We start from the raw sequence: 24,121 nt of genomic DNA, 5'->3' as shown, positions 1-24,121 counted from the left end.
TCTTCACTTCTACACACTGGAGACTGTAACTGGTCCAACTGCAATCTTTTGCTTCTCTGCTGTAACCACAGGCTAGAATGGAACCCGGAGACCACCCAGTAAGACAGCTTCATTTTCAGATGTGAAGACTAATGCCCAGAAAGGCAAAATGACTCACATGTTACAGTCATCTTTAGCTAGAGCTAGTAGTTCTAGAACTCCAAACTCAACCGTGATTCCTTAAGGTGAGGATTAGACTGGAAGATTCTTCTGATTCCCGTACTTCTTACAAACACATGTCTATTTATTCTTCCCAAGGATCCTGTGTGATTTTAACAGAATGCTTGCCATGAGCCCAGCCTCCAATACTGCCCCAAAGGGCAAGAGATAGATTATCGAGGCAGCTGAAGAAAACCATTTCGTTTACTCAGCAAATGAAAGACAATCTTTAGTGCTTAGACTTCTTTTAAATAAATGACCTCTGGTTAATTATCTCCTTAGCTTTATCCTTGAATCTCCAGTTTGAAATTCCCTCATGGTAATTGCACCTAAACCTAGGCCTGTGATCAAGACTGCAGACAAAAGCAAGTCTTTCTGCAGCAATTAAAGAAAACCTCAGTTTTTTCACACTAAACTTATGATATTTAATTAGTGCAATAATTTTCCTCTTTAGAGATAATTGCATCTTGAAACACGGTTTTCAGGTTCAAGAACTCTGTTGTGCAGGTATAGTCTAAAAGACTGAATGCAAACATATTCTGTTTACCATTCACTTGTGACTTCAATGATTACTATATGGATATCTGCAACACAAATGCTAAGTTATACATTACGTATTTTTCCAAAAACATTAGAATTTTTAAACAGACTAGCAGAAATGGTCATGTCACAACTCAAAATAAACTGAGCTACTGGGTAGCTTCCATAGCTTCATTTAATATTGATAGCAGCTCAATCTATATTTTGAAAAAGCAAACACTTTTAATAAATTTGGTGTGAATGATTATATGTTTTGATACAACTATCATACAGGTGTGTGCACATATATAAATCTATAGGCAGAATTATATACATTTCAGCATATACCACATATATATTTTTTCTACTCACATATTTCTCTTTAGTAAAACAAAGCAGTTTTACTGTACATAGATGTGCAATGCTACATTCAGTCCTGAGTAATTTAAGGAAGCTTTAATAAACTGCTGTAAATTCTAGTGTTTCAGCCAAAGGTCCAGTAAATTCTATAACATAAAAAGGTGAACCAAATGATATTTATAAATATGCATTTAGCCTTGCGCTCACTTTGTGCTTAGCAGAGAAAGCTCGAGAATGCACAGTAGCATTTAGATTTGGGAAAGTGTTTCTGAATATTCAAAGTGAAACAATTATCGTATCTGTAGGGATGTACAGACGTTCTAAGTGACGTCGTCTACATCCAATGTGTCAAGCATGGAAGACTCTAGTCATGATTGGATAAAAAATCCCTTTTGCAGAATGTGAAATTCTGTGTAAACAACAGTGTTTGGGTATTATATAAAAGCTCTGATTCCAATGAGGAACAAAGGAACAAATACAATGAGACAATTTAAAAAGCTTTTCTTGGGATACAGCCAGTCACATGGGAGGAATATTATAAAATTAGGGTGTATTTTGGAGAAAGAGGAAACCGGATGAAAGTCACTGAAGGGTGGTCTGGTGCCACCCACTTTGGGAAGTCCCAGGTTGGCATGGCTTGGGGAGCCCAAGATAATCAGGCCATGTCCATCTTGCCACAGGGGATGAACCTCGCTGCGCAGTGAGAAGGAAGCACTATGGGAAAAGGCCACATTCAACTGCAACGAACAGAAACAGCTGCCTGTCAGGGTCACCATCGGCAGGCAGAGCATCCCAGGCCCCAACTCAGGCACTAGGAAAGAAGATGAGGTGTTGGGGCTGCTGCACGTGGGCCTTCAGCAAGAGGAGGCAGGCCTGGAGCCCTGTAAGAAGACCCCCTGCGTCGGAGCCCACTTCAACTAGAAGGCACTGCTTTGGTGGTTCCTCCATCACCCCTGGCGCTACCCTGTTCCGTGGCTGCTGTAGTCGAAGACTCCTTTCTTGAAGAACGGTGAGAACTCACAGATGGTGTGTTTCGAGAGAGTCATTCCCACCTTGTCAATGTGGAGAGGGGATGTTGCCGATTGAAGCATCACGCTGAAAAAGTCCCTGAGATATTTCTGAGGAAAAGACAAGAATTAAGAACATGGTCAAGTCGTGGTTGGGTGGAGTTGAAAAGAGAAGAAGAAATGTCCAAAAAGAACTTCCCATCCATCCAAGCAGTATTCTTGTCATTAAAATCAGCACAATGGCAATATCCCCGACTGTCTTAGCAACCTTCAGACCAACCAGAGAAGACAATGCCATGACACACATACACAGCAGAAATTCTTTGGCTCAGGGCTCAGACTCAGAGCAACAGTGCCCCTGGTTCCCCTAAAGATAATGACTGGAGAAATGCCAAGGTGTCGGGCACAGAGGATTTGACTCCCAGCAAGTGTCACTAGTTAATCTCCTATTTAAAAAAGCCACCTCTCCAACTCCCCATTTAAAACGCCACCCCCCAAGTTACTCATGAAGTAGAAAGAAGATTAAAAAAAGGAAAAAGCTGTCATCTGTACAAGTGAAATGTGTTGCTTATTGGCATTTCAAAATCGCACATTATCTGCTTTGAATCCTTCTGATAAAATAAAAGGAAAGAGATACTGGGGACAACAGGGTCGGATCCAAGGACTGATGTTTGCAAATCCTGTAACCTTCAACAAGAAAGAACCTTACTATGATGAACCGCTTGGGGTCTCTTGCTGCATGTGTCTATCACAATATTATCTGCCTTTCTGGGCACTGAGGAAGCAAAGTCCATGTGAGACTAGGCTCTGGAGATAGAATGAGACATGGGTGCTGGAGGGTTGTGTTAAGAGGACACACGAATAGTTAATACCTTTCAGGTTGGGCAGATCTCATCTATAGTACCGATAGGGGTGGGGGGAAGGGGTTAGACCCAAATCTTTATGCCTGTCTCAGTGTGTTTTAAAAAATACAAACAATCCCGATACAATCACAGGAATTAAACATAGTGATTCCAGACTTTGAGTAATAAAAAAAAAGTCTAAGAAATGTGACATAAGCCTGGAACATTGGTTCCCAGCAAGGGGCAGCTTTGCCCCATGGAGCCACCAGCAATATCTGGGGATGGTTTCGACTGTCACATGGGGGCATGGAAATTCCACCTAGTGGGCAGAGGTCAGGGATGCTGCTAACATCCTACGGTGCCCAGGACAGGCCCTCTGACCCCACATGTCCACAAAGCCACATGTCAAGAAACCTTGCCCTGGAGGAAGCAGGAAACTGCCAACCTGAAATTCACTTCTGAAGGAACACTTGTAAGCTACTTTCTTCAAAATAATACAAGGATTATTAATAACATCTGTAAAATAACTTAGTTTCCCAAAATCTTCTAACATCAAATCCTTTACACTTTATGGAAGTAAAACTGATTCATGACAAACTACACATTCTTTAAATGTCTAATCTGATGAGTGCTTATACAGATGAAACCATCACCAAATCAAGGTAACAAACATTTGCATCCCCCACAAAAGTGTCCCAAGTCCCCCAGTTTTATGTTATCCTCATACTCAGAATAGCATATTCTTCTTATAACACTCATTTCCCAGTAAGGAAGCTGGTGCTGGGAGAGGTAAGCAGGGCCAGTAATCCAGAGAGAAGACTGGAAAGTATTCTTAACTTGAATGATTTTTTCTTGCTCACTATCTTAACTTACTGGTCTCATGGTAACCTCTCAAAAACAGATTCTGAAACTAAAGTCAGGTCTAGGAAAGATGGTGCCAAAACCAACTCCTGAACAATGAAGACCTTAACCCTAGTGCTTACTTGCAAAAGAGAGGCAAAAGGAAACTTAACTTTTCTGGGGAAAAAGACCCTAAAAATATCAACTTTACAGGGACTTTAATTCCATCAAACATGGTTACCAGTAAATAGTGCACATTACACTCGACCAGCTGGGGCTGGCAATGAAATACACATGCACAACTGACTGTTTTTGGAAGGTCAATAGTGAAATGATTCAGAACAAGAAGACACGGCCTCTGCCCACTTGCGTGTGGAGGGACATCTTCCCTGGTTCAATGCCTGGATGGAGCAGGACTCACTCACAGACACCATCTCGTTTCTCCTGTGTGGCTCCTGCCCCAGGTGTCCCACAGGCCTCATTAACGGGCAGACTAATGTGCACAACGAACTTGCCTTCAAGATGAACTCTGACAGACCAGAAGGTGACTTAAACCTGGGAGCTGATGCTATATCAACATCTGTCATAATTAGTTGACAAAATAGGTTCCCTTTAAAGGGTCAATAACGCCTGAAGGGTATGATGAGAAGAGAGGTAAAAGTTAAAAATATAAATAAAACAAAAAGAGTAAGGATTTGAGACACTTTCCCTGCCAGAGCACCACCATAAAAAGAGAACAATAAAGCAACTGCAGGTAATGCCTTCCCTCTTTAAATAAATTCATTAGTATGGTTTGATGAAAACTCCAGATAGAAAGATCTGATTTGACTAATTCTGAACATTACAGAAGAATTTTCTCTTTGCAAAACAAATCTCTGCTTAAGGAGAATTAGGCAGCTCTGCCTTCTATTACACAGACTGCTTCCTTGGTGCAAAGACTGATTTGATTACGAAGTGTTCTTTGCAGTGAACTTGAAGTGCCCTGAAGGCTGTATGATGAGGTATGACCTTGAGTGGCCATGTCCAGAGCCCCATGCTTAAAGTGGGCTGAGCAAATGCCAGTGAATGAGAAAACCAAGGGGCTGGGGGCTAGGGCTGGGGAGAGAAGATGACAGAACTAAGATTCCAGAAGGTTGAGGTCACAGACTGTCTCATTCTTCTCTGAGGCTCTGTGTCATCTCTGGAACACTGCCAAGTCTAGGAACAGTGCAGGGAAGAAGGCGTGATGATTGATTTTGATGAGTTTGTTTTTTTAAACTGAAGTATATGCACAGAAAACAGCACATATTGTAAATGCGCAGCTGAATACATTTCCACAAAGTGGATATACCTGTGCAATCAGCATCTGGATATAAATAATACAACACTCCCAGCCCCAGGCAGCCCTTCTGGTACTGTACACCTCCTCCAGGCACAATCCTTCCCTCAAGGTCAACTGCTATTTTGACTTTTGGCACTACGGGTAAGGTTTGCTAGGTTTTGAACTTCATGTTAGTGGACTCATTCAGGATCTGCTCTGTGGCTGACTTCCACTGCTGAGCCCTGAGCTCATGAGAGTCATCCACACTGTGCTTGCAGTTGTGGCTGGCTTGGTACCATGGCCATGTGTGATCAGATCCAGTGATGGGCTTTAACAGAGGGACATGTAATGGTCACCGCTTTGGTCTTTTGTTCTGAGCTCTTCACTAACCAAATCTACTTCCCAATATTACTGGTATCTGATAAGTTAATCACTTATCAAAAAAAGGTGTTTCCTTTAGGATTTTAGGCTCAATCTAAGAGCCTATGTACTAGAACTCTGCTGTTATCTATATTGAAAATATACGATGACTGTATACATTTGCTTAACAATACACATGTTCATATTAGTAATTTTTGTTGCCTGTGCACACAGGTTTTCCATAGCATCTGTGGCTGAAAGGAGAAAACTAAGTCCCCCTGACAAACCTATTACTTTTTGTTGATCTAAAGACATCCCTGCCCTCCCGGGATGTGAAACTCAGGTCCAGGAGCCAAGCTGCATCCCCAGGGCAGCATACTTTCTAAATGAGTATCGCAACAATGAAGGGTATTAGGAGTTTAAGTGACTTATCGGGGTCAGAAAGGCAAAGCAGCAAAAGAATCCCTGAAATCCAATATCCAATTTCTGTTTCTGACTTTCACATGACATTCTGCCCATTATAAAAATAAATAATAGCAGGCATATTTAAATATCTGTAGTGCGTTAGGGACCACAGAAGGCCTACAACTATTGCTCACCCTGGGGGGATGCTGTGACACCTGAGTCTTGCCTTTGTCAAAAGCCCTGCATCACAGGCACTGAAAACAGCAATCACCCCCTCTGAGGTTATACGACATCATGGATACTTGGAGGAGGAAAGTCAGATTATAACCCTCTTTCCATAAGATTGAAAACTTGAAAATGGATGGAGGGATGACATCCAGAGAGTGAGAGATCATGGGAAAGAGAAGAGGCCACAAGAGAAAGGAGACCACAGAGAGTCAGAGGACAAGAGAAATAGGGCTGGAATGAAGGGAAGAGCACACAAGGCAAAAAAAAAAAAAAAAAAAAAAGGGAAACAAGCACAACTATGCTGGAGACAAATGTCCACGATTTATTTGTTTACCAAGTTGGCAAAAGGATTTAAGAAATCTATCAGACATCTATCTAGGTTATTTACTTTTTGCGACTTGGACCAACACTGAAGTAGAAATGAGGTGTTCTCTTATCAATACTTTCAGAAAATCAAATTTAGATGGCTAATCTTGAAAGCATATTTCAGTGCTGACACCAACTACTGTACCTTGATTTCATAAACTGCCTTTCTTCTGCGGGTTTTGGGCATATTTTGTTGTTTGGTAAAGTCAACCTACACAGAGGCAGTAAGCAGAAGTAGAGGTAACTGTGGGGAATGGGGAACAGTCCCCAGGGGTTTATTCCAAAGGAAATGTGACTCTGGCATGAGATTTAAAAATCCCCCCAAACAAACAGAGACGAAATCCTGCAGGGGACTACCAACTTTCAAAGTGGAAGCCAAAATAAATGAGTAAAAGGATGAAGGATGTGGTCATGTCAAAGATGCTGCCTCCATTAGGGCCCTTGACCGCCTACATTAGGATCTTTGGCTGCCCTTCACAGTGCTGGCTGCTCCCATGTCTCAGTGACCCCCCATGCCAAGCACTGCTGTCTCACACTGGGCAAGGCCATCTACATCAGGCATCGTAGCTGCTTGAGACCAGGGGGTACTAGGTTCTCCAGAGTTGACGTTCCTTGCATACACACACTGGGAAAGACCTCTTTCCCTGCAAGGTCAATACCCTTCTATATGGAGACTGAGGCAGCTCTGAGAATGCTCTGACATCTCACTTAGTGCTGTGGTGGGCACTGGCCATTTTCTGACAGCCCCGCACCCATGTGCCTTCCCAGATAGCACCCAGATCCCCTGTTGAAGAAATATCTTTCCCTCTTCTGGGACTGGGTTACCTAGATAACTTAAGGCAGAGGGCTGGTGAACTTTCCCAACAGGGCAGAATCCTCACAGCTGAAGAGCTCATTGAACTACTACCTGGAATTACTGGAACCAAGGGTCCGGTGGGGTAAGCCTCTCCCAGACTGCGTAGCTGCTGTTAGGAGCATTTTCAAGAGTGTGAAAAATCCAAGGAACAGCAGCTTCATGAAAGACTTCCATGTATGTCCATTCTCAATGCTGGGAGCTGATGATTTCATCTGCTTACAATGGTCAGGCATTTTCCACTGTTGGCAACCAAGTTAACCAATAGTAATCCCCAGGATGCTGGCAGGGATCAGAAGAAACCTGCCTTGTAGAACACAACCATCAAGGTATCTGCCTATGGTCGCTACTCTTTTTTTTTTTTTTTGAGTTGGAGTCTCACTCTGTTGCCTAGACTGGAGTGCAGTGGCTGCTCCTGGCCACCGCAGCCTCGACCTGCTGGGCTCCGGCGATCCTTCTGCCTCAGCCTTCCAAGTAGCCAGAATTACAGGCATGCGCTACCATGCCCGGCTGATTTTTTGATTTATTGTAGAGATGAGGTCTCCCTGCTCAGGCAGGTCTTGAACCCGCAGGCTCAGGCAATCCACTCACCTCAGCCTCCCAAAGGCGCGGGATTACAGGCTGAGCCACCGAGCCCAGCTGGTCGCTACTCTTAAGAGGAAGTGATCCTAGAAAGCTCGCAAGGTAATATTTTCAGATGGGTCGATTGTGAGATAAAGATTCAGATGGGTGTTCAAGTGATCCATTCCCAGCCAGGCATTAAGCTGGAAGGCTCTTACTCCGAATTCTGGCTTACACATAGGCCAATATTTAAAATGCCAACACCATTCCAAAATACAACTACTAAATATTATTACTCTTTTTAAACAAAACACAGGCTAATATGGTCTACTGGCTGTGTTAATGAGTTCTGAAAGGCGAAACACACTCCCTATAGCAGTACAGAGTAATTCAGCAAGAATTTAGTCCATTATATTAGAGCTTTTGCTTGGTACCGCCAACAGTAAGCTGCATCAGGAAAAAAAATTGAAAATATAATGTGCTGCTACCTGGGACTCCATTTTAGACATTCTTGATGGAGGTCATGATATTAACATGAGTCATGGGTGACCTCTATACAATTTCAGTCTGAGATGTGACTGGAAGGAAATACGCTTCCTTTCCACCAGAAGGAGGAAAGTGGCAACCTCAGGCCTTTAGAGAATCTTTCTGCTGGGTTGTTCTTGCCAACTCTAGATCTAGTTGAAATGCTAGTGTGGTCATAGGCATTGACCCTGGGCTCCACAGTCCATCTGGCAAAGCCATGTGAAGTCAGCAGGGCAATGCAAGGAGTGGTCCCACCCCATCTTATAGCCATTCCCTCTCAAGTCTAGGATCTTGAAAAAAAGGAAGGTTTTAGACTAGGGGAAGGAGGTGAGGGGTGGTGTCCAAGTTCAGGAAACAGCATGAGCAAGGGAGCAAGGCCAGCCTGTATAGGGATCTGTGCGGGGAACAGCAGGGCTTGAGGTGGAAAGTGTAGAGCCCTAAATCTGGATTCAGGCCTGCTGGCATTATTAGTTCATAAGCTCATGTGACTCCCTAAGACACCCTTTGGAGGAGGAGGACAGGTATGGGAGTCCTTTGTTTACAATTGAAGAAACTGAGATCCCAAGAGGCAGTGACTGGGTCAAGGTCAACAGGCCATAAGAAGGTGACCAAGTGATTGGCTCTTCAAATTCAGGAGAAAGCCATAGTGGCTTCATATAACTCTCAAAGTTCAAGCCCCTAATGGTAAAATGTAACATGGGTCCCTACTGTGTTCACGTAGGCTCCCAGAATTTGCCTTGAATTTCAGTCAACCATTATGTGTGTGTGTGTGTGTGTGTGTGTGTGTGTGTAGATGCAGAAATGAGAACTAGGGTCTTCAGAAAAAGCACTTGAAAAACCTCAGCCTCCTTATCTGTTGGCACCCTTCCCTTTACTTTAATTAGCAGGGAGATAAAAGTGTGATCATTTTATGTTATTAAAAGTTTCTGTTTTAATAGGGCTCATGACTATAACTGCAGTCCACTGCTTATTTCATGCGCTATCCATCACCCAGCTGTGCCATTCTAACAGTCTTCTTGCCATCTCATTGTTGTGGAGCCCTCTTTATTTTACAAAATTTTAACATAAATCTATAATTTAATTTAAAGTTATTGAAATTATTAAAATTGAAATGTTCTTTTAAAATGTTATGAGGCCTTATCCGCCTTTCCAATGTGACATATTAACAGGGAAGGGAGTTCAATGACATTCCTCATTCTCAGAAGTCATTAGCCACGGTGGCAGCTTAAAGATAAGTATCAGTCTAGTACGATTTAGGGGTCTCATTTAACTTGCAGCATTTGGAAGACTCATCATCCATTGATGGGCTCCGAAGATAGATCAGGCCTGGATGGAGACACTCTGGGATGTTTCTAGGCCTGAGAGGGGCTGGTCACCACTGGCCATGCATCATGAATTGACTCAGTACGGTCAGTATGGTCTATCCAGTAAAGTCTTTCAGTTCTAAACTACTATACGTTCTAGTCTAAACACTTCTTACTGGCTTTTTAGGAACCCTAAATTTGTCTACACTGGATTATATGTACTGGGTTCTTTTCCCAATGTGCCCCAAATGTGCTCTATGCCAGAGAATTAGGACAGTTTGATCTGGGTAACTCATCTACCCGGAACAGTCACAGCACACTCGCTCTCCATGAAGCAGTGTGCCTGGCCTGGGCAGCAGTGCTGAATAAAACACATGTCACTGGCTCTCACAGGTGCATGGCTGGTTCACACTATCCCCTCATGGCTCAGAATCATTCCTTGTCCCCATTGGTGCTGGACTTCCATCATCTAGACCCTACTTATTCTTTCAAGGCTTGCTCTGTGTTGACTCTCTTCTCTTCAGACTTCATTCATGCATCCAACAAATGTCTACTAAGAGTTTTCTACATGCCAGCACTGGGCTAGGGGCTGGGGAGTCAAGAGTGAGTAAGGCTCAGGTTTGTCCTGCATAACTTATAGTGCTATTTGGGGGACAGATAGGTACAGCAGTAATTAAAGTGTGACTACAAGAGAACCAGAATGAAATGATTTTGGAACACAAAGGAAAGGTGCCCAGTGTAGTCCTGGGAATTGGAGAATTATGCCAAAACTCGAGAGGTAAGTAAGAATTAAGCAGGTGAAGTCAGTGGAGGAAGACACGGAAGAAGCCTGTTTTGGGCAGAGTGGGAAGCATGTGCAAAGCCTATGGCAGGGAAGTAGAGCTTTGGGTCACCACCCGTTTACCTAGCATGAATGAACTGGGCAATAGCCATGACCCATCCAGTGAGGGGTGCACACTCCTAGAGATGGAACTCTGATCAGATGGAACTCTGATCTGCTAAGTCCTCATGTGGCGGGGTCTGTGTGCCAGTGCCAGTGGTGGTCTCTTTTCTCTTTGACCCATGGAGTCCTGCTGGGCCTCCCAGCTGCCACACACAGTTGTTGATCCAGTGATGTTGATGACACCAGAGGACTTCCACAAGTCTCCAAATGCCTGCTAATCTCCCACTTCTACTTCCTCTACCATTTGCTCAAATGTACCCTGAGTCATTGTAAAACTTCGCTGGAAACTCCAAAATGAGGCTCTCTGAGTTCATTGCAGCAAGTCTGGTGCTGACACCTGTACATCTTTCCCAGCCTTTGTTAGTCTAAATCAGGGCTGGGTAAGCTTCTTCTAGAAAAATCTTGTAGCAGGATGATACAGTTTGAGCTTTGTGGGCCAAGAGACCAAAGTGAGGATATTATGTAGGTACTTATAAGAGAGAAACTTCCTGCTCTACCTCAACCTGCTTTCCTGGGGTGGCCTATCCAATTGGAGGGCACACTTTACACCCAGCACTGAGCAGACAACTGTCACAGTCAGTTTCACTCTCAGCCCAGTGATACCCCAACCTGTGTGCCTCTCTCCTCCCAGAGAGCACGGCCATCTCAACTGGGGCAGCCGACCAGAGGCAAAGTGACTTCCCAGACTGAGACTTGACTGCTTGGTGACTGGCAGTGACCAATAGCACAGTTTCCAATGTGTAGGCAGTGACCAGCACAGGCCCTGGGGAGAGGTAAGGCATGGCTGCCAGGCAGGGTAGCAGGTAGCTGGGGGGACAGGCCGTGGACCTGCATGGTCAGCATAGACAGCAGTTCTTGCACATTCAAGTCACGCTCACAGACATTATAAAAACAGGCGACAGGTAGATCTCGCCTGGGGGCCTGTATTGGCTTTCTATAGTTGTATAACAAATCACCTTAAAATTAATGGTTTGACATAGCACCTACTTATTAGTTCATGGCTCTGCAGGTCAGAAGTCCTGGCACAGTGTGGTGAGGCTCTGCATCTGGTCTCCCGGGTTAAAATCAAAGTGCTGAACAGGCTGGCTCTTATCTGAATGCTCTGGGGAATAATCTTCCAAACACCTTCAGGTGTCGGTCAAATGCAGTTCTTTGTGACTGTGGGACTGAGGTCCCACCTAAGGTAACCTTGATGGCTGTGAGCAGGGCTGCTCTCAGCTCCCGAGGAACCCCCACATTCAGAGCATCCGGCCCCTCTGTGTTTGAAGCCAGCAGTCAGGTTTCCTTTGTGCTTCTGTGAACATGGTAAGGTTCAAAACAGAGTAACTTGTGTCAAGCCTGGTAAAAGGAGACAGGAAAGACCACGGAGGGCAGACTCTCACACATGATCGTCTGATCACAGGAACTATCACAAGACATGTGAACGAGGACAGCCAGCAGCACATGAACAGTCAGTTGCTTACACAGGTACACTGGCCTGTCTAACAGGCCCAGTCCAAAATGGCAAGGCATGACAGCCACATCACGGTTACCCATCCTACCCAGCAACTACTGATGCAACAGAACTTACCAGCCCTTGTGAAGCACGGTCAGCCCCGTGAGCTCTCTTTCAAACAACTTGTGCAACCTTCTTCCCCACCCATCAAACTCTAACCTTGCCCTTTGTTCTTGACATACCAGAGACCATCATGGTCTGTGTATATGCCCTGGATTGTAATCCTATTTTCTTGCATATTATTCCCAAATGAAACAGTTTATACTTAGAGATTCATATCTCCATATTTTTTTATGTTGACACTGCCAATCTCTGCTACCAGTCAGAGAAATGTCTGCTTTTAAAGGGCTCATGTAATTAGATTAAGCACACAGGGGTAATTCTGCCTTTCACTTAATGTACAGCAAAATCACAGGAGTGGTAGCATATTGTACTCACAAGTTCACATTCACTTAAAGGGGGAGGATTACACAAGGGGGAGGGTCACTAGGGGTCATTCTCAGATTTTCCCTACTATTACAGTTTGCCAACCTCTTGTCTATACTGTGACTCAGAATACAAATATGTGGCAGAGAGACAGGCCACAGCAGGACAGACACCTGGTGGAGAACCCACTACCTCAAGGGAGCCCATGAACACTCACTGGCTGGGGACACTGCAACCTAGGTCTCAGGCCCACGGCTGAGCACACCACCCTGCCTTCCACACTCACATCTGGGGCTCGTGTCGAGTGGGACATCCTCCAAAGCAGTGCTCTCCATAGCTTTGTGTGAGCACTTAAAATGTGGCTAGTGTGACTGATAAACTAATTTTTTATAATTTTACCTTAATCGTAATTAATCTAAAATTTAATAGCAATATGTGGCTGGTGGTTATCCTACTGGTCAGCATGGCTTCACACTAAGATTCTGGAGTAACCATGCCTTCTAAAGTGTGAGTTCTGAGCACAGAGGATACACTAATATTCCTGTTTTTAAAATGTATTTAGTTTCTTTTTTCTCTTTTAATTTTTTTATTTTAAAGATATGGGGTACAATTCAGGGTGAGGAATACAAATGTTCATTATGCAGGTCCCCTTGTTGATGAGGTGTGCCCCCTCCCCCCAACAGATTCCCACTACTGCCAATCCCACCTCCCCTGACAACTCCCGGAAGTTTCCTGCTACTGCCAATCCTTTTCCTTACAGTATTATGATAATTGTTCAAGGGCCGCTTATGAGTGAGGACACATGATACTCAGTTCTTTGTCTCTGTGATATATCATTCAGTATTATAGACTCTAAGTCCAGCCAGGTTGCTGTGAAGTTCATGATTTTGTCCTTCTTTATGGTTGTGCAATATTCCATCATGCACATGCACCACATTTGCATTTAGTTTTTAAATAAGTTACACATTCATTTACTTGTTGAAAGTTAAATACACACACACACACACACACACACACACACACGAGTAGAAAGGAAACTTTTCATTGTGTGTGTATTCACTATAGTGAAAGTCTCCCTTTCAACTCATCTCTATTTTCTCAAATCTCCTCTAGAATCCAAAATATTTACTGTTATTAGTTTTGCTGTGTATCTTTTCAGAACATTTTTATGCCTATAAAAGCAAATACTAATATAGACGCCGTCCTCACTTCAACTTACATAAATAGGCACATAAGCATCTGCATCTTACTTTGTTCATTTAACAATTTATACAAAAAATCATTCTCCAGAAGAAGTACATAAAGAGTTTCTCACTCTGAAATGGATTGTACTAGCTTATTATTAATTGGGCAGGTAGGCTCTTCCAATCCTTGGCAGTCCTTGAAGAATGCAAACTAACAAAGCAGATACATTTTACTACTTGATTCAAAGGATATATTCCCAGTACTTAACACAGTACTCACACACAGTGAGTGCTCAGTAAATATGTTAAATAAAAGAATGAAGAATGGAGATGATTATAAATAACACCATAATAGATAATCTTACATATTAGCAAGGGTGTCACTTTATCTATGGGACAAATTCCTAAATTTGCTGGGTCAAATAAGCATGCATATTTTCAGTTTTGGTAGAAATTGTCAAGTTCTCCACAGGCATTGTTGCAATGTGTACTCTCTAGCACTCAACATTTCTGTCTGACTACAGATTCAAGAGTCTGAAAAAAACCTGTGGAAGGATACCCAGTTCTTTCTCCTGTTCTGGCATATTTTCAATTTTGATAGAAATTGTCAAATTGTTCTCCACAGGCATTGTTGCAATGTGTACTCTCTCTAGCACTCAACATTTCTGTCTGATTACAGCTTTAAGAGTCTGAAAAAAATCTGTGGAAGGATACCCAGTTCTTTCTCCTGTTCTTGCATATTTTCAATTTTGATAGAAATTGTCAAATTGTTCTCCACAGGCATTGTTGCAATGTGTACTCTCTCTAGCACTCAACATTTCTGTCTGACTACAGATTCAAGAGTCTGAAAAAATCTGTGGAAGGATACCCAATCCTTTCCCCTGTTCTCACAGAATCAGCAATGCTGTAGCTGAAGAATCTTAGCTAGATCCTTAGACCCTTTAACAAAGAAGGAACTACACCTGAGAGAGTTTGAACTAGAACTCCACATATCCTTAAATATCCAGTTGTCTTTCTGACATACTCATCCATCTCTCTGATCAGGATCATATCATAAATAGATCCCTGATGTCCAGAAATCCCAGAATCATTTAAAAATAACCTTAGTCAGCCGGGCTTGGTGGCTCAGCCTGCAATCCCGCGCTTTGGGAGGCTGAGGTGAGTGGATTGCCTGAGCCTGCGGGTTCAAGACCCACCTGGGCAACTTGGCGAGACCTCATCTCTACAATAAGTAAAAAAATCAGCCGGGCATGGTAGCGCATGCCTGTAATTCCGGCTACTCAGAAGGCTGAGGCAGAAGGATCGCCCGTGCCCAGTGGGTCGAGGCTGCAGTGGCCGGGAGCGGCCACTGCACTCCAGTCTGGGCGACAGAGTGAGACTCCAACTCAAAAAAAACAAAAACAAAAAAAAACACCTTAGTCTAAATGTGGAATCCATTGTTTTCCAATTCTAAGTTACAAGTATCAAGTACAAGGTTAAACAGAGGTGAAAATGGTCATAAGAAGGATGCTGAGTGGGAAAATTATATATCTGACAGTTTGCTACACTGATGGCCCAAAGAACCATGTATCCTAGGATTCAAACCTTGGGTGGTCCCTTCTCTTAATTCTAGGTGGAGTCTGTGACTTGTTCTAAACAATAGAATACACTGACAGTAATGTTCTGAGTAAAGAAGCCACCTGGAGTGCCCCAGTTGAGCCCAGTCCTTGGTGGAGCCCTGATCAGAATGCAGTCACAGAAGTAGCCTGACCGGCCACCACCTGGAACAGATAAACCACCCAGCTGAGCCCTGCCCACTGCCCTGTCTAGAGCCACAGAATCATATGCAATAAAATAGTGGTTGTTTTTAAGTTCTGAGATAGTTTTAACTTATTAAGTTTTGGGGTAGTTCACTGCACAATTATAGACAAAATTACATGGGTTTGGGAATAAGCTAATAAATGAGGGAATAAGTGAAGTTAGTCAAAGTAGAATTTAAAAAAAAGTTTCCTTGGTGTCTATTTATAATTTATAACTAGCCATAAATTAAAGTTCGATTCTACTTCATGCCAACATCTTCCAATCCTTTTAGTATTTCTAATGAATAATTCCGTCTTAGCAGGTATTTCTTTTCTACCAGCTACTTTTATTATCCTTAGTTTTAAAGTAAATACTTGAAATAAGTAGACATCATTTGAAATATGGCATTTATTTCCTGATGTTGTAGGGAAGTCTTAGAGCTCCCAGTTAACATTCATCAGGGTGAAAATGTTAGTCTGTGATTACAGAATCAGAACTATTCATTACAGCTATTCAGAGAATCTTCTTTATGAGTTTAATGACATAAGCATATTATATTGAATTATTATGGTACTGCATCAACTGGATTCATAAATTTAATATACTCAGTCTGGTTCACATATTCTAATAAAATCCAGCAAGCTTTAAAAATTTTATAAGAAATTGTGCATTTAAAGTCCGTGTGATATTCAATTTTTACAGGGTGATGTTCTTGCTTGGGGTACTAAGTAGCTTTAGTGATCTTGATGTCCAGTCTGGCAGGCCGGCAAAATTCTGGCAAAACCTCACAAACATTAGAAAGACCAACACCTGCTCTTCTCTAGAGCACAAGTCAAAACCCTGGAGGAAAGAGATGTGCCTGGAGGGGAAGAGAGGAAATAAGTTTGTCCTGCATCTATAAATCAGAAGTGAGGGCATGTGTCTGCTGTAAGGGAAGAGGGAAGCAGTTTCCAGACTGTCTAATAGGTGCCATTCAACATCACTTGGTTGAAGCAAAAAAAACCTCCAAAAAACAAAAAACAACAACAAAAAACAAGAGGACGTTTGGGGTAAGAGCCCAGTTTCAGTGCTCACTCTGTGTCTTCCACTTGTTGGTATATTTGGATCCAGATACGGCTTTGCTAACAGGCTCAATATAGATACATTAAGACTCAACTTCTTCAGCACTGGGAGAAGCCTAGGAGAGCCCTGGAGGTATACCGTGCCTGTGTGCACTATAATTCAGCACTATGGGCAAGCTCCTTGGGCGCTCGGTCCTATGTAGCTATGATGCAGGGCACAAAGACATCACAGCACTGGGGTTTGAAATAAGTCCCTTAACTCCTCTGTACCTCAGTTTCCTCCTCATTTGATTATAGTATTTTCTTTTTAGGATTAGAATATTAAATGAGCTACTGTCTTTAAAGTGCTTGGGACAGGGCCCAATGCACAATATGTTTTTAATAAGCACAGATGCTCCTCAATTTATGATAGGGCTATGTCTAAATAAACCTATCATAAGTTGAAAATATCTTAAGTTGAAAATGCATTTAACCTAACCTACCAAAGCCTTGTTTATAATAAAGTGCTAAACATCTCATGTAATGTATTGAATACTACACTAAAGGAATAAAAATCAGAACGGTTGTATGAGTACTTTAAATATGGTTTCTACTGAATGTATATTGCTTTCTCACCATCGTAAAGTTGAAAAATTGTAAACTGAACCATCGTTAAGTTGGGGACCATCTGTAGCTGATATTTATCTATGAGCTTTGTCCTCAGGGAGTTAATAGGCAAATATGTTAATTTCCCCCTCTTTTAGATGTTTGATGTTTGAAAACACATGGGCTTAAAATATGGAAGTGTTTTAACTTGAATGTGTTCCCCTTCAAAGGAGAGTAAAAGACAGCAAGGATCTGAAATGACTTTTTCCCAAATCACTTCATATCAGATATTAGTAGATTCTTTATTTCAAGAGTTTAACATAGTTTCAACACGGGGAATCCACATTTTAAAATAAGTGGAAAATCTAACTCATACCAGGTAAACTAATTATCCTCCATTTTAGATGCTCAGATTCTCAAACATGCAATTTAGAAAACAACCCCCCACCCCCAAATGGTATTATTTCTTTGTTTCTAAGTTCTTGGTTCCTTCTTGCACTGTATCAACCTTCAGAGATTCCCGATGCTTTGAAATATACCGAATGTTCCAATTTGACTGACATAAACTTTCCCATGTGAGTTGTGCTGTGTGGTTCCTCTTGGCTAAAATGGGCTTAAACTCAAATTTAAAGAATCATGTCCTAAAGTCTCCAGGCTCAGGAAGTAGTTGCACATTATCTGATGGCACGCCAAGCCTCCCTCCCATGGAGCCCCAGAACTGGATGCAGTGCTGATACCTCAGGAACTCTAAATGACTCCATCCTGTGTCCCTCTCCTAGCTGTGGCTGAACGGGACCAGCTTGCCCTTTAATATCTGACCTAAGGGAGTTCATGTATTGATGGCAAATTTCCTTTGACTAAAATTCAGCCAGCCTCAGCTGGGCCCTCTGAATAACACTCAGTCTCGGAATTCAGGGCAAGAGGGCAAGCTTTTGAGACCCCAGGAGGGAAGACCTGATGCCCCTGTTTTGTTTTCTGGATGAGGGGCTCCTGATACTCCCTGGGGTCTGTTTGCCTTGCAGATTACCTCCTGCCTTGGGCCTTCTTCCTCAGTGTCCAGACAGTGCCCTGTATCCCTGGGGGTGGGGAGCTAGGGTCAAGCCCTAGGTGTGAAGAGGATGTGGCCCAGTGTGGTGGGCCAGTGACCCCACCCCACGAAGAAGATTAGTTTGGGATTTGGATTATCTGCATCAATGATCCCCTTCAAGTGGGACAATGACTGGGGCCTGACTATGTCAGGAAGATGGAGTCAGGGAGAAAGGCAGATGGAAACTGCTCAAATGCTAACATTAACTCAAAAAGGAAATGGGGCTGGTGCATATTTCATATAGGGAAGCAAATAAAAAATTCCTTTTTCAAACAGATATTAGCTGCCAAATTAGGAAGCAAAGTTAAAAACATACTTATGTTGAATCCATGTACTTCCAACCCAGTTCTTTGCTCATAAAGACACTATCCATAAAACACATGATGCAATGAATGGCTATCGGACAATGTTAATAAAACTTGATAGACGATGAGAAGATGGGTGTTCTCTCCTCAGCACCATACCTTCTAGCAACATTTCAAAGGTTTACAGTATCTTCTTTCTCCCGAGCAAGGGAAGTTTACTCAATTATTCTAAGAAGGAGATCTATCAAATCTTAATTTGTGCTTCAAAGCCAAAATTTAGAAACTCTTAAAACTGTCCTGGCCATCTCTTAAAATCTAAGAAGTTGCTTCAGACAAGAAATGAAGAATATTGCCAGTTAGGTTCCTGATTAAACACATGCTTCTTTGGACATACGTGTCTGGCCATGTTATACACCAAATGAACCTGAAAACAGTGTAAGAATTAGTCTCTCGGTTGTCACAACTCAGCACCAGGGACTGTTTTCACTGTGATGTTGAGACAGTATTGTAAAAGTTAAAAAGGAGTATTGGCAAAACGTAGATAGAAAGATGTTATAGATCAAAGGGAAATCTCACCAGCTAGGGGATCTTGGATAAAGCTATGGTGCCATTTAATCTAAAAAATAATCAGCTAATTGGGGCTAAGTTGACATCCACAGTTTCTGCCACAAGAAAATTGTCTTTCAAAGTGAGAAATGTCAGTGTATATTGACTGAGATAATACTTAAAAATTCCCAGATTCCTTCAAATAAGAAGGATACAAATACATGCAATTTTGTGAACTGGAAGATAAGCACTATAAGGAATAGGAAAGGTGAACATATACCAAGATGCATACATACCCCAGGGCCTGGAGGCATGAAGAGCAGAAGCAGCCCTCCTGCTGCTCACAGCATTTATGCAGAAAGCTCTGAAATACAAGCCCCAGGATCTACTGGGTTGTGTTTGCAGCTGGGTAAAAAATTCCATTGAGAAAAAGCCAATGGCTTCATTTTCTACCTTTCCCAACTTTGATTAGCAAATGATTTCTTGATTCCAACATGAGTTTCTTAATTTTACTTATAAATAATAAGAAGCAGGTGATCTCAATTAGAAAGCAGATTAGGCAAAGTCTTGATTTTTTTTCTTAACCTTTTTTTTGGTTGCCTGGAATGAAAATTATATATGCAAATATAAGTGCATTGCAGAGAATTGCTGGGAATAGAAATAAGTATATCTAAAAATGGAGAGGAGCTTTACATGGACAAACAATAAAGGTAAAAAGTTGTGTGGAACTGGAACAAACTGATGTTCTTATCAATCTCCCCCCTAAATATTGTCTCAAAAGGTAGTACTATATGCTATGAGTCATTAATATTTGAAACAATTGATACATATAGAAGAAAAAAAGGACTGTCAGTAGAAAAAAGGCTAGCTGAATTAACTATTTAAAAAAAGCAGTTTACAAAAACAACACATGACAGCATGAGGTTCACCTGCAAAGACCACAGTGAGTAACTTTTATCAAGAAAAGTACTATGTATTTGGAAAACAAATCTGAATAAATGGAGTCAGAAGAAATGAAGCATTTTCAAGAAAGCCTAATGCAAACTGGGGAGGAGGGCAGCTTCATAAAACAGGATGATTCCCAAATGCTGATAGAAACAACAAGTAGACGACTTGGGACTTAGTGGGCATGGCACAGAACAGAGACAATGGTTCTTAAAATACATGAATGTGCAAGAAGAATTTTAATCGTGTCTTTTGGGTTGTGGCAACAAAGGAAACTGCACTGACATCAATGGAAATAACATGGACGATTTCAGGAAGCAACAAGTTAAGCCTTCAGGTTTATAAAAACACTAAAAGATGCAAAGTAGAAAGGGGATCATTAAGACAATGGAAGAAAGAGTCAGCAGGACCACATAGTGCAGTGCTTCTCAAATGATCTACAGAAAAGAATCACGTGATTGACAAAGACAGAGACAGATAGGAAACAGAGGAGACAGGAAGATGAGAGGATGAGACCAGGAGGTTCAACACTGAACAAACAGAATTCCAGAAACAACAGGAAAAAACCTTGAGAGAGAAAATCATTAGGAAAACTTCTCAGAAATGAAGGTTATGACAGAGATGGGTAGAACCCATGGAGTGTCCAGCAGAAGTAATGGGCTGTTTACCAAAATAGAATTCTGAAAGTTCAGAGCACTAAGAACAGAAAGAAAGCCCCAAAAGAACGCTCCACTAGCTTTTAGTAGAGGAGCAGGAACGGATGTCACATGTAGACGATCAGGAATCAAAATGGCTTTGAACTGCCTAGCAGCAGCACTGGACTTAGAAGACAATGGAGAAATCCCCTTGAAATTCTGAAAGAAAATCGTTTCCAACTAATATTTTATATCCACCTAGTGAGTGAGTAAATGACATTTTCAGGCCTGTTTCTAGAAATGTACCTCTTGTACATACTTTCTCAGGAAGCTACTAGAGATATGCTTTATCAAAATGAGGGAGTAAATCAAGAAGGAGAAAGACACAGGTACAGGAAGCAGGAAAAACCGATAGAGAGCAAAGGATGTGTGAGAAGAGAAATCATGAAGCAAGTGGGAGTTGCAATGTGACTCAGTTGGACCAGAAAAGGAAAGAAGGTTCCAGGAAAGATTTCTGCAAGGAGATTATTCATGAAATATCTGGCGGTCTCAATATTTGAGAAGAGATTCACACCACTGACTAAGAATTTGAAGGTGAATTAGTGATGTGTAGGCCATAAGCCAAGCACACAAACAAGCTGAGATCACTAGTCCTGATACAGCTTATTGGGAGACTGAGCAGGAGGGATGTCATGTGTCCCTGAACACTTGAGGAGAGGGTTGGTGAGGTGTGTGTTGGAAAACTGTCATCCACAGTGGGATGTTTATAGATAGCACCTGATATTTAAAAGAAATAGTCAAGAAGAAGCAATATGCGAATGAAATTTTACTTAGGAAAAAATACAGAAAGGTAATAGGTGCTGCTGGGCAAAGGGAGATGGAGAGTGAGAAGAGGATGGCGGCTGTTTTACAGAAAAGTCTAATGAAACGATATGAGCATATCTATAATTGACACTGATTTCAACAAAGTGTTTTGAAAATTGCATATATACACAAGATAGCAATAGGTATATCTATGCACGCACAGAAAAATGGACAGGAAGAACACATGCCTGGTCCTGAAGGGGCAGTGGCCTCTGGGCACATGACCCAGTTTGAGACTCTCTGAGAGCAGAGCCTGAGGGAGTGTAGGTAGGGGTGACTCTGGAAACAGAAGCAAGAGAAAAGCCAACAGGGAGATGCTGTCAAGCAGGTCACCACTGTGGGTGACTAAGCTCAGTCCTGCTGGGGACCCTTCATGTAGCATGCACTTCTGAATTGCCCTGTGAAGGTGGGGAGGCAGCACATTTATCCATACTTTCATCTCTGTTGTTTCGCTGTCTGAGAATTACCTCCAGGGCGTCACTTGCCCCAGACTTCTGGACTGCCTGGGTCAGGGACTGAGGGGGCTGCCTTGGCTTCAGAGAAGGTTGAGGGAGAAAAGCTCAGAGGCTGGTGGGTGATGCCAGCATTCTCAGAACTGTCCCACCCGGCGTGGCCAACGTCATAGCTAGGGCAACAGTACCCAGCGTCTGTCAGCTTACAGGATGGGACTTGGGATGGTGACAAGGGGCCCCTAGTTTTACTGTAGAGACATGCCCTCCCACCTTGCAGTGCCCAGTAACCACCTTGGTGAGGCCAGCAATGCTGCCAGCCGTTTTTTGCTCTTGGCTTCTGCTGCTCTGTTTCATTCCAGTGTTATCACTTTGTCTTTAGTATCCACTTTTCTGATGAGGGCTTTTCGATTCACAGCACGCTTACTCAGTATTTTCTAAGTGAAAAATAAGCACTTTTAGGAATTTAAAATACAAGTTTTACTTCAACCTTAAGCGGTAAGAACTCAGGTAAACGTGACTCGTACACTGAGCCTAAGCAAATCCATCATCAAAATGATCCCAAAGCATCCAGAGAAGGAAAAGAACAGCCTTAAGCCCTCAACTTGCCCAGGGTCTTAGTGTGAATCCTCTAGGCCAGACCATGAGGTCTCCTTGGGGAGCAAGTCATGCTGGCTGCTGGCACCAAGCTCTGTGGGGGCTGAGCTGGGCTACAATCATTTCTAGGAACTTACTTTATGTAACATATTTATGTATGCAATATATTTTATTATATTGCACAATTAATCTACCTATCTAGAGATATCTATAGAATGATATTATATACAATACTGAATTATATCTGTAATTGATATCATTATACACATCTATAATCTATATAGCTACAATCTATTTTGGTTTATCTTTATATATTTAAAATTATAACTATATATAATCTACTGATATGCAAATCTATAAACTTATATAATTACCTTATTTCACAAGTAATAATATATCATTGTATGTCTCTTCTTCCAATGAATATTACCCGGATATTGACTGCATTTAAAACAACTCAGAGTCTCTAAATGACAGTCTGATTGCCCGATGGTGCCATCCATTTATTTACACACAGGACGATGTATGTACCAGGGAAAAGAAGAAATAGCAGGTTCTGACAGAAATGAGCAACTACAATTGAAAATAAAGAATGGAATACTACTGGAAATTAATGCACAAACATGAAGCTATCGTATACAGGATTCAAAATGGTCATGACTTCCCAAACAATTTTAGTAACTCAGTCATCATCAGAAGGTGGACTGATTGTTACACAATCAGTTACTGCATCCCAATCATGGCCATCTTCCCCCTAGTTTCAGCTGTATTTCTATCTGACACTTCTCCTGGGGCTGGAGTTAATTAAGTGCTTTGGTTTTAAAGACCTTTCCTTCTCACCCCTGTTGTGCTGCAGTGTGAATGTGAGCTGTAAGGGGCAGCAGAATGAGAAAATATTAAAAGGGTATTTAATTAAGCAGAGTAAACAGTGAGGTCAATAGCAACTTGAAGCCAACATCTGTCTCCGAACACGGCGGGCGAGCCACCCTCAGGAACAGGCAACAGAGAAGAGAGCTTATGTGATCCTTTTACCTATGCCACTTGTGAGATCTGCTTCAGAGGCAATGAGACATTTAATAAAATAAAACAAATAGTGATGCCTTGCGGTATCTAGGAGGATAGTAGGAACAACCCTCCAGCTGTTTAGCACTGCAATGTTTAGGCTTCATTTCATTTTGCTTTTAAAATTAACCAGGGAAATGAAAAACCTCCTAAACTGAACTCGATAAACAACACACACAGCTCTAAGTCTAAGTCTGCCATCTTGAGCTGTTCTATGTTACTTTCATCTGAGGTGATTTCCATAAACAGAAAAGAGTTGGAGAATCCCTGTTATGTATTTGCCAACCCCCAAACGCCTTGTAAATGAGCATGGGAACTGAGGAGATGACAGATGCTACAGATTTAACACAAGGGCTGCACATGAGGTGGGATTGTAACTGGGACTGATATTAGAATATCAAAAGCCCAACAAATGGAAAAATTAGCACTGCAACTGTATTTGGGGTGAATAGAAATAGCTTCTGTGATAGTTAATTTTATATCAATTTGA

General features: G+C 42.1%; 1 protein-coding gene across 3 annotated transcripts in view; it reads right to left on the bottom strand.

Annotated features, from left to right (window-relative positions):
- Window positions 1-895: 895 nt before the first annotated feature.
- The window catches only part of KIF16B (kinesin family member 16B), a 292,796-nt gene continuing 269,570 nt past the window's right edge, over window positions 896-24,121 (bottom strand). For all 3 annotated transcript variants that reach the window (XM_008055925.1, XM_008055926.1, XM_021711308.1), the window contains one exon: window positions 896-2,195. In XM_008055925.1, the coding sequence (XP_008054116.1) occupies window positions 2,037-2,195 (159 nt within the window). In that variant the 3' untranslated portion in view covers window positions 896-2,036. The remainder of the gene's footprint in view (window positions 2,196-24,121) is intronic.

Source organism: Carlito syrichta, unplaced genomic scaffold, assembly GCF_000164805.1.
Source record: "Carlito syrichta isolate Samal-C Ts95f unplaced genomic scaffold, Tarsius_syrichta-2.0.1 Scaffold302032, whole genome shotgun sequence".
Taxonomy (NCBI): Eukaryota; Metazoa; Chordata; class Mammalia; order Primates; family Tarsiidae; genus Carlito; species Carlito syrichta.
The sequence above is the reverse complement of the archived record's forward strand: the minus strand, read 5'-3'. Positions and strand labels throughout refer to the sequence as shown.